The 19048-nt window shown below is 32.3% G+C and overlaps 1 protein-coding gene across 1 annotated transcript in view; it reads right to left on the bottom strand.

Moving 5' to 3' along the window:
* ZC3H7A (zinc finger CCCH-type containing 7A) overlaps positions 1–19048 on the bottom strand; it is a 60942-nt gene that overhangs the window by 4138 nt on the left and 37756 nt on the right. The window contains exons 13-22 of the mRNA XM_003761691.4: positions 13664–13825; positions 12691–12887; positions 12336–12436; positions 11674–11855; positions 11213–11289; positions 10003–10136; positions 9463–9568; positions 5478–5586; positions 3656–3789; positions 1667–1830 (exon numbers count right to left, since the gene is read on the bottom strand). Coding sequence (XP_003761739.1) covers positions 1667–1830; positions 3656–3789; positions 5478–5586; positions 9463–9568; positions 10003–10136; positions 11213–11289; positions 11674–11855; positions 12336–12436; positions 12691–12887; positions 13664–13825 — 1366 coding nt within the window. The remainder of the gene's footprint in view (positions 1–1666; positions 1831–3655; positions 3790–5477; positions 5587–9462; positions 9569–10002; positions 10137–11212; positions 11290–11673; positions 11856–12335; positions 12437–12690; positions 12888–13663; positions 13826–19048) is intronic.

Here is a 19048-nt window from a genome sequence, read left to right as displayed (position 1 = left end):
CCCTTTTGCCTTTTGAATCAAATAGAAATCCCTTTGTTTTGATTTTGAAGCACTTCACAATTTGATCCCAATCTGTTTTTCAGCCCCATTATACATTACCCTTCCTGAAATTTAGTGTCCAGAAAAATTGGCCTCCTTTTTGTTCTTCATATACAATATTCTTTCTCCAACTGTCATGCCTGGAATGAACTTCCTCCTTACCTCTGCCTCACAGAATCCTTAACTTCATTTAAGATGAAGTACGTGTCATTTTCTACATGATGCCTTTTTTTTAATCCCTCCAACTACAGCTCTATTTAATTGCCTCATTTTTTCCTTATAATCTGCACATAAAGAGACTTTACTCAATTTACATGTCTTTTGTCTCCTGCAACAGAATATAAACTACTTAAGCTTTAAGTGATTGTTTTTTATCTTTTGTAGCTCTAGTACCTAGCACAGTGATTAATGCTTGTTAATTAATATACTACTGAGGGAACTATGAATTGGCCCAACTATTCTGGAAAGCAATTTGAAATTACACTTTTAAAAAAAGGGACACAAATGCCCATATACTCTTATCAAGGGATCCCATGGTTCAATATATACTGGAGAAGGTCAAATATAGAAAGGACTCATATATGCCAAAATATCCATATGGTCATTGTTTTCTGGTAGCAAATGGGAAAAAAAAATTCCCATAAATGAAAAAATAAATTGTAGTACAATAATGTAATGGAATATTTTTATACTGCTTGAAAAGAAATGATGACTATGAAATAAGCAGGACCAAGAGATCATTATATACTTCAACAACAATACTACATGATGATCAATTCTGATAGACCTGGCCATCTTCAGCAATGAGATGAATCAAATCAGTTCTAATGGAGCAGTAATGAACTGAACCAGCTACACCCAGCGAAGGAACTCTGGGAGATGACTAAGAACCATTACATTGAATTCCCAATCCCTATATTTTTGCCCACCTGCATTTTTGATTTCTGTCACAAGCTAACTGTACAATATTTCGGAGTCCGATTCTTTTTGTACAGCAAAATAATGATTTGGACATGCATACTTATTTTGTATTTAATTTATCCTCTAATATATTTAACATGTATTGGTCATCCTGCCATCTAGGGGAGGGGACGGGAGAAAGGAGGAGAAAAATTGGAATAAAAGGTTTGGCAATTGTCAATGCTGTAAAATTAGCTATGCATATAACTTGTAAATAAAAAGCTATTAAAATTAAAAAAAAAAGAAAAAGAAAAAGAAATGATGACTATGAAAAAATCAGAGAAGCCTGAGAAGATATATGAAGTGGTATTAGGTGAAGTAAGTATAACGATATATCTATTAACAATATAAATGCAAAGAAAACAAAACAAAACTGAATGGGATATGACAAGGTTTAGCCCAGAAAAGATGAAAAAAATGCATTTCCCACTCTTCTTTGCAATGCTGAGGAACTATAAATGTGGAAAACCATATCAATTATCAGACTTAGCTAATCACTGGTATTTTTACTTAAGTGCCTTTCCCCCCCTTATTAATTTTTTTCTTTCTTGTAAGGAAAAGGATATATTCAGATAAGTTATATGAAAACAAAAAATAAAAATTACAAATTAAAAAAGAAACTATGAGATGAATAATTTTCAAGTCCAAAATTATAAAACCTACATACCTATCACAAATACTAAAATATCCTGTTGGGAAACGGTGCTGCCAGCAGTATTGGTCATCTTCTGTGTGGAAAACCTTCTCTTTGTGCTTCTCTGAAGAAATGTGACCTTGCCACTGTTTCTCACTATTACAATTTTTCCCACACAGCCAGCAGTGAAAGTCTACCTATTTACATAAAAATAATAAAAGTTATACTCAGTTAAAATTAACATATAATAACATAAAAGCTACTTTTTTTAAAAAAAATTAAACTTATTGAGGAAATCTGCCTTCCTTAAAGTATTATAAGTGATAAGAAAAAGTGTGTTAATTTGAGAAAAAGCTCTAAAGATTTATCAAATCTTAAATAGCCCTTAAGATGATAGTCATGCTCCAAAAAGCCTTGAATATTCAATCATTTCAGATTCAATCATTTGATGTCTGAAAAGTTATTTGACACTTCAACTTCTAAAACATACATGGTCAATTACTAACAATTATCAGATCCTGTTGAAAAAGGAGGTGTGCAAAAAAAAAAAAAGTTCTCAAAAGACCTTTAAGTCCAGTCTCTGGGTCTACTCCAGTCAAATTTGAAAGACTACTCACATTAGGAACTTTAATTGTATACAGACTATGCTAGACTCCTAAGTTCTAAGGGAAATATCTCTATTCCCTTTCTAATGTGAACCAACTTATAGTAAAAGTCACTAAGAACTATATACAATAACAATTTAGCACATAAAATAGGAGGGTAGACAGAATTCAATCAAAAGTAATATACTTATTTGCACAAAAGGAAGTCAATTCCTAGTCCTTGACAAACCATAACCGTAACAAAAGATAAAAAGTCTAGATCTTTAAAAGTACTTTTTACCCACAATCATCCAGAAAGCCCTAGAATAAAAATGTTTTCCTAAAGACAAGGGGAGGAATATATATATAAAATGCCAGCTTAATAACTGAAGAAATTTTAAATTGATTATAGATACAAAGATTAATACTACTCTGAAAGACTGAATGACAAAGGGAAAATTCTAAGAAAATAAAAACTTAAATTTATGGACAAAAATGTCGTTTAAAAATGTATAACAACTATACAAATAACAAATATTTGAGAGCATTCACGCAGAAAAAATTTGTCATTAGAAACATACTCCAGTTTATTTTCTGTTACCATTTGATTTTCTCTTACCCTTTTAGATATCATTGAAGTAAAGTACCTTAATAATTCAATACTTCAAGGACATATTTTTAATCAATGCAGACACAATGATGCACACTACAAGCAACCTTTCTGTGTTTGAATAGGCTTTTTAAAAATGGTCCCTTTTTGTCCAGCTCCCTGGGGATGAGCTTCTGCAAACTTAACTATATTCTTATCTGAGTCATTATTGGACCCATGCTTGAATGCTTTCCAGCCGCCAAGTTTGTGTACTCTGAGCAAAGTTTTTGAAAATACAGGGTTACTTTCTTGCTACAATGTGCCATCTAGTAGGACTTTATTGGAAAAGTCATAGGCACGTAACACATTCAATTTATTTACATTTTTACATTTAAAGAAACTCTCAGGATCAGAGTTAAGTGATTGGCCTGAAATTGGAAAGTGAGGTAATTTACATTAGTACTAGGAGCCAAAGTCAGCTTCCAATTCTGCCAATACTAGATTTCAATTTTACTTTAAATTGAAGCCATAATTAAGTTGAAGGAATGCTTTTTTTTATATATGTAGTTTACCATCACAGAGAAGCATGGCATAAGGGAATATAGGGAGAGGAGAAGACTTAGTTTCAGTCATTTCTCTAATAAAAAGAACTACTGTGGAGTGAACATGGATGAAGCATTAACCTTTTAACATCCCCAGTTAGCACTCTAAGACTCCAAGTTATAGATTAACTGGAAATTTTTTATTGGTTAAAGAAGTTGTCATACTAGAAGTTTTCTATACAGATAAAATCAGATTCAGATCCCACCCATATACTTAAAAAGTTTATAATTATTAAGTTGTTCTTACAGAAACTTCAGCATAATCTGTTGGCATGTGAATTTGTTTCCCATTTTCCTTATTTGACTGGCCAGCTACATCATCAGTTTTTTCAGGTTTTTGACTCTTTAGCCAAATATCATAAAATTGCTCCATATCTTGTACTGAAAAAAAAAAGTCATCAGACAACAGTGAAAATACATGGAATTTTAAGCATATGAAAATAGAAAAGCATTGATAATGGACTCAATTTTTAGAAGTGAAAAAGTAGGAAGTAGTTAAAAAAAAAAAAATAACAGGCTTAAAAACCAAATGTGAGACTGTCAGAACTTCAAAAGTAAGCTTTCTGTGTTAGGGATCCTATTTGCATTTGCAAGATACTTTCCTATAATTGGTCTTAAAACCAGAAAATATCACCAGATATTACCATTAAGCGACAATTTCAAATCTATATTTTTTTTTTTGAATTTAAAAGCTATCACCACCATACTCCTGTAAATTTACTTAACACGGTTTGAAATTTGTTACTTTACTCATAAACATTACAATTATGATCAAGATTTTGGACTTGACTGAAGTCCTAGAATCAAACTACAAGATACCAAAAGCTAGAATGCATATGATAGTAAATTGCCAAGAATAATGATCTTGGATAGTAGCTGAAAGTTGCTTTCTCTGGTAAAAATACATATATTTGGCATTATTGCCAAATGCTGTACAATCTGGTGATGAGTTGATAGATGAAACTATGTTCAACTCTACATGACTCCAAAGACTTGTGTATGGAATTTTCTTAGCAAAGATGCAAAATAATTTGCCATTTTCTTTTCTGGTATGTCCCTCTTTTTTAAAATCAACAAATACAGGTCAAGCAAATACAAGCAAATGCAGGTCAAGTGACTTGCCCAGGATCACAGAACTAGTGTCTGAGACCATATTTAAACTCAGATTTTGCTGGCTTCAGGTCTTGTGCTCTATCCACTGCAACACCTAACTGCCCACAGGCAACCTGAGAATAGTAGTTGTGTTTTTTTTTTTTTTTCATAAAAACAGAAAAGTATTATAAGAATTACTTCGATATATTTAGAAATGTCTTCTATAAGACAGAGAATTCTAATTCTGTCTTCAATTACTTAGTAAATACTTCTAAACACAAGAGATCAGAATGCACTTTCTTCTACAAAAAATGGTGGTAGGATTTCAATACTTTCTTGCCTTCAGAAAATTGAAAATGGAATAGTTTGTTAAATGAGGTGAACATGATGGCCTATAGGCTGCTGGTCTATAGTATTAAATATAATTCTATCCCCTTAACTTCTTAATGGTTCAATGAACGTTGCAACTTAATTACATTAAGTATTACATTAGTTAAATATTCAAATATAGCCTGAGTTTTCTCTCATTCTTATCCTCAAGAGAAGGATTTTCTCTATCCCCAGGGCATAGCACAATGTCTTCTTGCACATTATAAGTATTTAGTAAATAAGCTAAATTTAACCATGAAAACTAAATTGTGACTATTAGAGACAAAAATTACATCTTTTAAAAACTTAACTTTGGTATATTAAAAGAATGCATTGAATTAAGAAACCCTATATATAAAAACCCAAAGTCACAAAATATGTTAGATCCCTCAATTTACTGAAAAAAATCACTGCAGGTATCCTTTAGATAGTGAGTTTCACCAATGTCCTTAATATGACCTCACAAGAAAAAAAAGATATATGAAAAGAAACAAGAGTAACCTGCAATATGTAAAAGAAAATAAACTACAATATTACTTTAAAAAATTCAGATGAAATGAAAACGTAGTTCCAAGGTCATATTTAAGAAAAAATTCTTTTTTACTCACTTCCATTCTCTTTCATATAAGTCCAAACTTCTCTCTCCTCAGGACTATGAGCAAATGAACAATTTCCAACATACTGGCATTTCTTGCCAGAGGCAATATGATTGCACAACTATATGAAAGAAAAAAATATTCCTTAAGCCTGAAGCTTTAAGTGAAACTACCTAATTTTTTATATTTAATCAGAACAGAATGACTATGTATTCTACTCAAGAATCAGAAATAACAGTTCAAAAATAAAAACTTTTAAATGAAGTTTCAACTTTTAGTAGTAATCTAAAATATACAATTAAGTCTCCAGCTTTTTTTTTTTTTTTTTGGCTAAAGCAATTGGGGTTAGGTGACTTGCCCAGGGTCACACTTAGGAAGTGTTAAGTGTCTAACTAAGGTCACATTTGAACTCAGGTCCTCCTGATTTCAGGGCTGGTGCTCTATCCACTGCGCCACCTAGCTACCCCAAGTCTCCAGCTTTAAAAAAAAAAAAAACCTGTCATAAACTGAAGAGCTTATTCTTACATGCAAATATCTAAATACTTGTTTTAGTTTTTCACATAGCAGATCACTTTAATAATTAATACAATCTGGTCTTTTGGGTTTTATAGTTCCAAGTCTCCGATTCAGGACAAACTAGTTTTCAGACTTTATTTGAAAAATGAGAAGATTCATCTTGTTAGTATATAAACACGATATATCAGGATACTGAAGAAATGTTAAATATACTGTTCCCCAAAATTACTAAATAAGACTTCACTAAACCCTTATCACTAACTTACTTAAAATGATAGCAGATGACCTCTCTCTCACTAGATGTATGTTATCTAAAGATAATTATTACATTAATCAGGACATTACAGTTTTCCTATAATACCATTTCCTGTTATTTTGTAGAAAATAAAGGTGCTATACTGATAGGTACAAATCTAAAGACTTGCCTTAGAATCCTGTCAAGAAACAAGAAAATATTTGGCATTATTTAAAAACCTGAATTAAAACTCTTATCAAATAACTACTCATTTTTCTATATCATACATTCCAGTACAACTACTGGTAAATTTATGCCAATTTATTTTTCGCTTGAGTAACATCAGGTCCACATCATTCAAGATATTAACCTATGTAATTTTAAATATATGTTACTGCTTATATGGAATTTTAAAAGTGCTTTCAGTATTCAAACTCTTAACTGTATATATCCACTCTTTTGAATCAAGGGCAATTAGTAAGTAATAGTTAAAATAAATATGGACACATTCTTCAACAGAAAAAAACTACTTTTCCATGTAGAGTAACATCATTTTCATGTGCCATATTATATTCTGTAATTAGTTATAAATAAAATGGCCAGATGCCACAAGGAAGTGTGTTTTAACAGTTTGTTTTTGAGATTACCATCAATAACAAAGAGGAAAAAAACCCATTCCAAATATGGTGATATTCAGAGGAATAAATAAAGAGTTCTAAATAAATATTAAGTAGAGTTAAACAGGCCCTCAAGCAATCAGTTCAATTTCCTGCCTTCCTGCAGACAAGGTATTATTAGCCACATTTCTGTCATTGAAGATTATACACTGGTCACTAAACAAACTTAATTACCTCAACGATTATGGACTGAAATTGAACAAGTCCATAGTATAGGAGAAAACAAGTTAATTAATTTCAAGTCCTTCTATAACAGAGTACCACTAAAGATAAAATGCCTTTCAACACCTCCTGCAATAGGTTTGTGTCTAAAGGAGACAGAACATGATGACAAATACAAGTGTGCTTTTAACATCTGTCCACTTGTCTTATCTTTCTTTTCCTTTGTTATACAGCCAGATAGATAAGACTTTCAATTCTACAGCCTCTAATAACATGTATCTGATTAATAAAATATACCAAAATGTATATACAAAAAGATCTATGAACACACATATACACAAACAGAATTATTTCTATTCCAATTGGAATAGTGAACTTTCTGTTAATTATATAAGAAGGAAAGACTAGTAATAAATGCTAAATGAGGGAACATCTTTCCTAAGATTAAGAGTAAATACTTCTTCCAATTAGTTGTCACAGGAACTTAAAGACAGTTATAAGACCTATTAAAGAACTATTTTTTTTTACTTTAAAAGGATAATGGCTATGGGATAATTATTAAATACAAGCAAATGTTTAGGATTTTCCCTACCACACTAAATATAATTCAGCGAATATCTCAAACTGGCAATGTTCATTAATTCAGCAGTCATTCATAAGGTGTCTATAGACATAGACTGGTTCTAAGTAAAACACCAAAAAAACTCGATAAAAATCTAAACTGATTCATGTCAAAATCTGCAAATTATAAATTTTGCAGAACTGCAGTTCTATAAAATGAAATCATTCTATATCTTTTTCAGCATCTATTGCCTATTTAAACAAAGACTACAGCTTAGTTTGCTAATAAAATCTCCACTTCATCTGTACTGCCTGAAGGGTTCTTGCTACTTCCAAATTAAATTGAGAATTGTGTGCAGCATGGTGACATAGAGAGGGAACAGTTAGAAGACCTGGGTTCAAATAACAAGTAAAGGTGCACTATCATCTACCTGACATTAGGCAAGTTCCTTAACCTTTCTAAAGTTGATGGCCCCAGGTCCCTCCTCATTGATAAAATGAAGGTGTTAGACTAGATGACTTCCAAGTTCCCTTTCAAATGTAAATTATGAACCTACATTCCTAGAGATAACATCTTAATCCACAGTAAATTTTCTCATACTCTGTTCTGACAGACAATATTCCTCTTTTATTACTAGAAATTATTTTCTAATCTACACAGATTGTGGCAAAACTGGATCATGCCTAATCTTGTTAAATTAAAAAAATATATCTCAAATAGCCAAAACTGTATAATATCAGTAATTTAATCAAACAATACTTGAAATCTGATTTTGACATAGTGCCAAAAAAATTTAAATATCGTAAAGACAAAAACTCTTATCTAAAAGATAAGAATTGGTGCATTAAAACAACAAAGAATAAGCTCTTAAAAGAGTTTTTAGGTTGAAAGTAGCAATAATCTGAATGAAATATTAAACCAGTTCTATTTAGACCAATCTGGTTTTCTCTTTATAATAGTTTTAGATAACTATGTTTGAAATTTTAAAAAAAACCCACAAAACACAAAGGATAAATTGAAAAATCTTAATATGCAGTATCTCTAAGTAAGTTAGCCAGTTAATATGGAAAGGCTATCTGATAACTTTGCCTCCAAAACTTTGATATTTCTTTCCATCTGTCTTTCTTTTATGGGGAGCATAAGTTAAAGAGAGAGAACCAGACCTGAGACTTCATTGTTATAGTGAACTCACAGTGAAGAAATTCTCTACCAATTTTGCGATAGCTAACTGGGGTATACAGAAGATGTCTTGATTTGCAAGCTGAGCTCTCCAGCCACTACGGTATATTGCCTCTCTCAAAAATCCCCCTCAAAAATTTGTTTTTTGGATAATTGGGGGAGGGAGGAAGAGAAAAGAGAAAGATAGGGAGAAATGGATATGTGCAAATCTATATCAGTTTACCTGGGGCACTGAGAAGTTCAGTGACTTGCTCATGGTCACATATCTAGTGTGTGACAAAAGCAGAACTTGAAACCAAGCCTACTTGAAGCCAGCCCTTGCATAGGCTATGCTGCTTCTTTATAAAGGAAACAAAATGCTCTTATACACATCTTAAGAGTTTTTTGTAGCTAACTAACCAAGCTAATTTTTTGAGCCAGTGGCTTGATTGATACCAAATATGATGTCAAAGTATACTTTATGAAAAAATATAAATATAAATACTACTTATTAAACTTTTTAAAATTTAAGATATTAAAGACATTTTTGAATATCATAGAACAAATGTTTTCAATTTCACTGTAAGTTCACTAATAACAAAAGGTTTGTTTCCTTCAAATTAATGTCATTTTGCAATTATTTGAGGTGCCTAATAAAAAAAAGTGGCTTAAAAATTACGTATGTACATCAAACTGTAAAGGCATTTGTTTCTTTGTGGGAAGAGGACGGATGTTCATCCACTTCTTACGTTCATTAGACATCACTCTCATCGCTCGACGGTCTTTGGTCCACCTAAGAAAAATGGAGTTCAGAAAAACAAAGACACACTGGCAATAGGTACAACATATAGGAATAGATACAAAGTTTGTACTTCAAGGACCATAAGATATTTAATTTATTTATTTTGCTTAACCCGATAAGTGATATTTTATAATGTTAGCAATAATACCTCATTTTATACTGATATTTACATTAAAACTTTTGCTATTGAGCATTTAAAATTAAAGAAAAAACAAAGATTAGTCAGAAAAAAAATCAAATTTAAGAATTTTAAAGTGACAATTCTAAAAATTCTTTGCTTCTGACTTCCTAAATTATTTCCCCCTCGCCCTCTTCTATGCTTTAACTTTTCTTTCTATATTGTAGCTGTCATAAATTTTTAACATCTTCCAACCTATAAAGTGGATAACAATAAAACTGACATGTGCTTTGCATATGTTACTTACGAATGCCTTGCTTTAGCACTACAATATTTTCTGTTTTTATCTGGCTCAATGACTTGACCATTTCTCAAACACTGGGCACATACAAATTTTATCTTTAAATTAAGAGATCCATATTTTATTTGGTTTCCGGGGACCTTAAATGAGAAAAAAAACAAGAGAAAAACAAAAACAAAATTATAGAAAAACCATCAGGATTTCTCCCCAATCAAAAAAGTACATTATGAATACATGCAAACTAAATAATGCATTTGTTTTTAATACTTTTGATAACATCTATAACTCATTCTAAAATAAACAAAAATGTTTAGATATGACAAAACTCTATATAATAATAATAATCAGTAAAAATGGCTAATATTTACCTAGTACCTACTTTATGCCAGACATTGTGCTAATAAGCACTGGATAAATATTTTTTCATTTTGTCTTCACAGCACTCCTGAGAGATAGGTGCTGTTGTATCCATTTTACAATTAAAGAAATTAAGGCAAAGAAGTTATATGACTTTCCCAAAGCCACATAACTACTAATTGTCTTCCTGGTTCCAGGTCTGTACTACCTAGCTGCCTATTATCATTTAAAACCAATTTCCAAAGAAAGCAAAGTTACAATCCTTTCCCACATCTCTGAGGTATAGAATATATAGTGGCATGTATAAAGAAATATAACTATTGCAGTAACTACCAATGCAACAAGCTGAAGCAGATGTTCAAAAAATACTCTGAATGATAATAAACTAAAAACATCGTTTTTCACATGAGTTTTTGACCTGACTTAAATATGAAATAGAATGGTACCGCATGTAGGATCATATCTTCATAGCTCCAGAGCTAGATGGATAATGAAAATCTATCTTGTCCCACTGTCACATTTTACAAATGAGGAAATTAGTACCTGCAGTCCTTCCTAACACAATTTGCTGCCAACTTTCCCCAATATTCTTCCCCAAGGAACTGCCTTGTTTGCATGTATTTCTATCTCCACTGCTTATTAGTGCATAATAAGCGCTGAAAAATGATTCCTCATTCCTTCGTTCAATGCCCAAGATCACACAGGTAGTAAAGCATCAGAAGAGGCAAGTCCCGCCAACTCCAAAGCCATGCTCTTTCCATCCTGTCTCTCCTTTTATCCTATACTGAAACCAACTTAAATGATTTGTCATATTAGTCCCAAATAGGATATCAAATGCAGAGCATTCAAATGAAAATACCTGTGCTCCAGGTGCTTTTGCTTCCACGTTTTGCCAATATTGCTTAGATTCCTGAGCAATGGCATCATGTGTTATACCTAGGAAGTACAAAAGCCTACATTTTAATTATTTCCATAATAACCTCCATTTATATAACAGAAATCCAACATATCAACACCAACTAAATGTTCAGTTAAATTTACTTCTAATGCTAAATGGACAAGGTATTTGGAGGAAAAAACAATAATCATTCTGAATTCCTAAGAAATGTTTCCTTCCAAGAAAAGGATATTAAACTCATTTGTAGCAACAACTTTAAATCAGGCTAAATTCAAAAATTTTTTTAAAAAGTTAACCCAATATTATAACTTACCTTAATGACAGCTTCCACAATTCTTAAATTTTAAGCTACAAGTATACAATTATATTTTATAAGGCTCCCTTACTGTTTCTGGTGAAGCACGCTTCTGGTTCTAACTTACCTGTTTCTTTTTGTATTATCCAGACTTTTAATTCCACAAGACTGTGTGCATAGTAACACTCATCTTCCCTTAAGCAGCCATAGCGAACTTCATGACGACACAGATCAAGTTGACACTGACTATGGAAAGCACGGATTTTAGAATACTTGACTGAAGTTTCTCGTAAAATGTGAACAAGGCATCTAGAGTGAAAATGGAGGCAATATTTCAATTTTCTACAAAAGTATATATTTGAAAAAAAAAAAACACAAAATTAAAGATCTCTATTGAGAATATATTTTAAGTCATATACAAATAAATAGTAAATTTTAAAACTGATGAAACCTCTTATTATTTATATTATTTGTTGTTAGAAGTAATCTGTCACATGCGTTTATGTTATGCAATAATTAGGTTAAAGAATGTGATGTGACTCACAGTATATCCCACTTCATACATTTATAGGCAAGATTCTTTTGCAGTAATAAAATATCACTTTAATTTTTTTCTTCACTTGGAAAGGCCACTAAAAATTCCTGTCTATGAACTATTTCTTCAAAATAATGCCAAAGAAGAACAAAATAGCATGACAATATCACTGCTCCTATTTAGTATTGGCAAAAAACCTTTTTGTACTTTCTACTTTTCCATGATAGAAATGAGAAGAAAAACCGGCAACATACTTGTTGTCATCAAATTCATGCTTTGTAACTGGGTGAGAGCAAGAAGAAGAAACGTCTTTATTTCTTCTGCTTATTATTCGAGGTTTATGATCAAAACATTTCTGGAACAGATAAGATAGTAAGGTTTATCGTAAAGACAAAATATAAAATTACCTAGAATTTTTATTTTATCATTACAGTATTTCTAATGACTCACTGTAGACATTCACTAATTTTTTCCATTCAAAATAAAGTTGTTGTTTTTTTTAAAGAAAGATTCAATTTCATAAAAGCTTGCAAAGAAAATGTGCATTTAAACTGAGGACTGACAAAAAGGCTAATCAAAGTCAGCAGAAGAAAAACTTGGAAAATGTACCTCACAAAGGAATATAAATTCTCCATGATGTTCTTGAAGAAGTTTGAACACTGTGAAATTTATCTTTCCACTGCCACCAAAAAGAGCCTCTCGACTAAATGCACCTTTTCGTTCCAGTGTCCACACATCAATCTCTTCTTGGCAATAGGCAAAAGTGCAATGACCTGGATATCTACACTCTTCCTCAGCAGCAACATCTATTGAATTTAAAGAATTTAAGGCTTTTTGTCAAGTTTTAGAAAAACAATTTATGAAGTTTAACATAATTTAGGACAAATTTCCAGTACATCAATATCCTTTTAACTTTATGGAATAGTACATGTACACACACTTCTTTAGGAATGACATTAACAAGTTTTAAAAAATGCTATCCATGGGGGCAGCTAGGTGGTGCAGTGGTTAGCGCGCCAATCCTGAAGTCAGGAGGACCCGTGTTCAAATCTGATCTCAGGCACTTAACACTTCCTAGCTGTGTAACCCTAAGCAAGTCACTTAACCCCAAATGCCTCAGAAAAAAAAAATGCTGTCTGTAATAGAATCAAGTTTTTACATTTTAAGTTAAGTCATGGAAGAAAGTCTCTATAAGCCCAACTCTTGCTGGTCCTAAGCAAATTCAAAGAATTATTCAGGGTCATTTGATATGAACGGACAATACATTTCAAGAGGGCTAATAAGCAAAAGTTATATCTGAAATAAACTGAAAAATATCTGAAAAAAAGAGTGTTTGTCTCTAAATAATGGACAACAAAGGTCTCAAAGCTACTAAGTTTCACCAATGCTTCAATCACTTCAATGACGCTAAATGAATTTAGCTCTAGTCAGAGGCAATAAGCCAAACTTGATCAGGTCTTTCTGATTCCAAGTCTGGTGCAACAGGTGTTATCTACTTGTACTACTTCATAGCTGTTTTTAATTTTCATCAGTAACTGAATCTTTATTCAGCTAAATGAATAATATTAACTTAATAAAATACCTTTACATATATAATAAGGCCCTTCATAATTTGTCTTTGTTGGTCGTGGACGTATTTTTTTCCATGATTTATCTTCAATATTCTTTATTCTACCAATTAAAATGTCCTTTTTACATTTATGATCTAATGTAGGAAGGTAGGTATAATCCATTAATTTAGGACCTAAAGAAACAAACAAACAAAAAAAAATAAAGCATAAATGTTTTAAGCCAGTTACAATCACAAAATGACATGAAAAAATTTATATGAATTATAAAATTCTCACTGAAAATACCCAAATTAAAAAAAAAAAAAAACAGCCTTCATGCTAAAGTGTCATGATGTAAATATCAGATTGTACCAGACATCTTTCTATCATTCCACCTTCTGTACAAGGAAAGAACCAATTTAAACGTTCATGGTTTATAAAACACAAAAATTTAAAGAGAATAAAGTTCAGTTTGAATCTGTTATCTAAGAATCCAAGTCTGCCTTCACACAATAGTACCACCATCTCAACTATTTTAATTATCCTTTTAATTTTCTTCAATTACATTGCATTTCCCACACCCTGTTTTAAACAAGAATAGTTTGTGTTTGTTTTATTTTCAATATTCTTTTGGAGACAGATGTATTTTTTTGTTTTGACAAGACAATTTCTTATATCAATGACATGAGAAAGCATTCACAAAACTTCTTAAATATAGTCCCTGATTGCTTAGAACCAATCACCTTCTACATTTAATTTGGATTCTGTTTCCTAAATATATTATTACTGTGTACTTGTCACTTTTCTCTCTGCTCAATTCTGGTGCCACACAGCTCCCTCTACTTGATCCCTACCAAGCTGCTACTCACTTGCTCTTCCCTCTGGGTTTGGGGAAGCATATTTTACTCTGTAATTCTCTTTGACAGTATACATATTAAGGCTAAAAATGATATTATTAGTCCATTATCAGCACCTGGCAGGACTCCTGGAGGTGCTGCCACTCTGATGCTTATTTGTTTACTCTTCCTAAAAAAATAAATAAAATGAAGTTAAATGGCATCTTTTGTTTCCAAATATCCCTCTAAATGAAAAAAAAAAAAAAACTGCTAGGTAAAATCAATGAGTCAAACTGTATATGAAATATTCTCTACCAGGAGCCTCCCACTTCTCTATTCACCTCTTTATGCTTTTCTTTAACAAATAGCTTCCTCAATCCATCCATGATCTGGTTATGTAATTCCTCAGCTCAAATCCCTACAACGGCTTCTTACTGCCTGCCAAATGAGTATAAGTTTCTTAGCTTGGCATTCAAATTTTTCTCAATCTGATAGCACCATAAATTTTTAGACTTCTTTACAATTATTTCCTTTCCATGTTCCAGTAAAACTAAAACACACCTGATCCCCATGTCAAAACAGCCTGCATTTTCCTGACTGTACTTTTGTTTTACTCTCCTATTCTCAGCCTAATAGAGGGGTACTTAACCTTTTATGTGTCATGCACCCCATTAGCAGTCAGTCTAATAAGTGTTTTTAAATGCATAAAATAAAATACATAGTATTACAAAGGAAACCAATTTTACTGATACACAATTACCAATTTTTGGGACAAATTCACAGACACCAGGATAAGAATCTGACTTTTATTTCTAACCACCCTCCTTTAAAGCTCAAGTCAAATGCCAGCTCTGCCAGTACTGCTTTTCTGATTTCTCCAGTTATTGTCATATTCATCTCAGAATCCACATAATGTTTATTCATTAATAAACATACAGTGGAATAACTACCATATAAAGTACCATAATAAGCACCTGGTAGGTGGTAAGATCCATGAGGGCAAGAACTCTGATTTATCTAACTTTTGTACCTCTGCACAATGAACTGTACATAACAGACAGCTAATCAGTGTTTGCTGAATTCGATCAAAAGAATTCAGATTCATACAGATGAAGTAAACAATTCATCAATATTCTAATCCTTTCATATTATTCCTAAACACAGCATACAGAACCTTGTATGAGAAGTATGTCATTAAAATATTACCAAAATATATACTATTAGAAAAGGTTTCTATAAAAAGATCTACTCTCTAGACTAAAGTTAAAAAAAAAAAGTACATGGATCGTGCAACTATTTTAAATGAACTATTCTGAATTCAATTCAAATTCAACCAAACTGATATTTTCACTGAACTTGCCAAATATGTGAATCAACTGATATGATCAACCTATTGTTAAAACTCTTAATTTATCAGATTATTGGTAAAATGCACAAGTGCTTTTCACATTTACTTAGTTTGGAGACTGAGTTTAAACTTTATGAAAATATGAAAATGGGCACATTGTTATCAACAATTCTAGAGGAAACAAGATGAAATATGCTACCCATCTTATCTGACAAAGATGTCAATAAATAATGGTACAGATTGAGACATTTTGGGGATATGATGAGAATTCATTTCACTAGATTGTGCATATTTGTTACAAAGGTTTTAGATAGAGGGACTGAAGGGCAAAGAAGGTGGAAAGGAGAAAAAACAAAGTTTTTGTTAAATGATTAAAAAAATTAAATTTGAAAACTGTCACATAGGTCTTAAATTTGATTATGGACATATGGATTATATTTTGTACAATGTCATGAAACTAGATCTGGTACAAAACTTTGGTAAAATAATTCTTTCAAGTGTTATGTCTGTATTAGACTGGATTATGGAACATTATCAGATAAAGTATATTTTTAAATTCTGCTCATATCACTTCAAATTCACTTCTTTAAGCAAGGTAAATTTGCTGATCGTCACTTCATAATCTAGCCATAAATCCTGCACTACCACTTACTATATGAACTTCAGCAAGTCACTTAAACTCTTCTGGGCCTCAGTTTCCTCATCTGTAAAATGAAGGAGGTTGGACTAGATGTAGATGGCCTTTCAGGTCCCTTCTAGCTCTAAATATATGATCCTACGAAATGAAAAATTAACAAGTAATTCACACATTTGATATAATACAATAAGGGACAAATAAAATAAAATATCATCTACCCATATTTTTCCTGGTGATAAAAACTTGCAATCCAGGAAAGATAGTAACTATATCAACTTATTCCAGAAAAATGTAGAGAAAAGAAGTTCAAAACATTATGTAATATGGTTATGATAAGAGACCAGTTATATATCCAGGACTGCCCTTTAGTGCCTAGACTGCTTTTTAATTATTTTTTTATGTTAAAATAACTAGGGATATCATTCTCGTTTTATACATGCCAAATCTGACACTTTTTTTTCAAATCTTCATCTGTCTCAAACTTTTTGCAGCATTCAATCTTGTTGATCACCTCCTCCTCCCAGAAACTCTTTTCTCTAAATGTTCGTAATAGTACTTCTCAATTCTCTTTTCATCTGACTTACTAGTCCTATGAAGGGCTCTAAATCATCATTCATGTTGCACCCCACTGTGGACATATCCTTTTATACTGCAGACTTTTCACCATACTTGGAATCCCTAGCTTCCTTGAAGTCCCAACTCCAGTGCTGCTGTCTAGAATGAAACCTACACTGATCACATACCTTCAATTGCTAGTGCCCACCACAATTACTTTGAATGATTTGGCATACACTTATGTCTGTCATAGGATCTTTTTTTGCTTTCTTTTCTCTCCATTTAATGTTCATTTAATGTTCTCATCAGCTATCATAAAGTTTCTCTATATGATTCCAAAATTTACATGCATGCATGCGCACTTGCACTCGCACACATACACACACACACACACACACACACACATCAAATTTCTCTCCTGAACTTCAACTGCACATCTTTAACTACCTATTGGATCTTAGTAAGCATCTCAAATTGACATGGCCAAAACAACTCAAATCATTTCTTCAAATTGTACTATCTTCTAAATTTCACTATTTCTATCTTCTACCATCTTTCTGGTCACCCAAACTCACAATCTTGACATTATCTTCAATTTCTCACTATATATGTACAATGAGCTCCCAAATACTTTTGTTTATATCCACACAGCTCTCCTGAATCCATCCCCTTTTCTGTACACACATAGATTACCACACCTCATCACTATTGTGATAGCTTCCTGTGACGATCACGCTAGCACCCTGGACACCCCAGAATCAGCCAGAGTCAGGATAAGCAAAAGTCCTTAGTCTTGATTCTTGGTCTTTACACGCAGGATTGAACAGGATGGAAGCAGAATCTCCGCGACTGCCTTCTCCCTCGTCTACCACCAAAGAGCGACCCTGGCTAGTCTCACTCCACCCCATAGTCCCTCCTACAATCCTCTGTATACACCAATCATTGAGCCAGCATAGGATAGTGGGAAGGACCATTTTCCAAGCATATGCCCATAGAGTATTGTCCAATCAGTAGCCTTAAGTGCTCGGCAGTCCTGACCTCAGTGCATTGACTCAACAGTTTCAGCCCTCAATAGTTTCCTAAGTGGTCTCTCTTCTTTATGTCTGTGCACTCTAATTCACCTTCTAAAAAGCTACTGAAGTAAATTTCTTAAAGTTTTGGAATAACCATATGACTTATAATAAACCAACCCAAATGGCTCCCTATTGCCTTTTGTGTCAAATATAAAGTCCCATGTTTGGTACTTAAAGATATTCACAACTTTGCCTCAACCTACGTTTCCAGCCTTGCTTTAGTTATTACTACCTTTTCTGAACTTCACTACAAACACCAATATATCCCCCCATATCTGACTTAGTATAGTCTTTCTTCCAAACCTGGAATGCACTCCTTCCTCACTTCCAACTCTTAGGATCCCTAACTTTCTTCAACTTTCAGCTCAAGTGTTTCCTTTTACATGAGCCTTTCCTGATCACAGGTTCCAAATTATCTTGCTTTTATTTGTAAATATTTTGAATATGCACACACACACACACACACACACACACACACACACACACACACACACACTTCTCCTGAGAGAAAATAAGCTCTTTAGGAGTAAGAACTGCTTTACTTTTGTTCTTTCCTCCCTAAAATCTCTATCATGCTACTCATGATGAACTTAACAAATACTGGATCACTGATATATCTAAAATAAAAAGAATTTCAAAATAAGAGATATCTTGACAATGCCTAAACAAAGGTTATATATATATATATATATATATATATATATATATATAATCAAATAAAAACAGTAATTTTCACAACTAGCATCTCAAATTCAGATTAAAACAAAAAAAAAAGTAAAGAAGACTTAAAGATGAAAATAAATAATGGTCGTTTCAGTCAAAAAGCCTAATGATTATCTAGAATTGATTGGAAAAAACACAATAAGCATATGGCATGCAAAGATTACTGGTTATTGTATATTATTCTACAGTCAATCAATAAACATTTATTAGCTAAGGGTTCAGGATACAAAAAGAGGTAAAAGACA

This window comes from Sarcophilus harrisii, chromosome 1, assembly GCF_902635505.1.
Source record: "Sarcophilus harrisii chromosome 1, mSarHar1.11, whole genome shotgun sequence".
Lineage (NCBI taxonomy): Eukaryota > Metazoa > Chordata > Mammalia > Dasyuromorphia > Dasyuridae > Sarcophilus > Sarcophilus harrisii.
The sequence above is the reverse complement of the archived record's forward strand: the minus strand, read 5'-3'. Positions and strand labels throughout refer to the sequence as shown.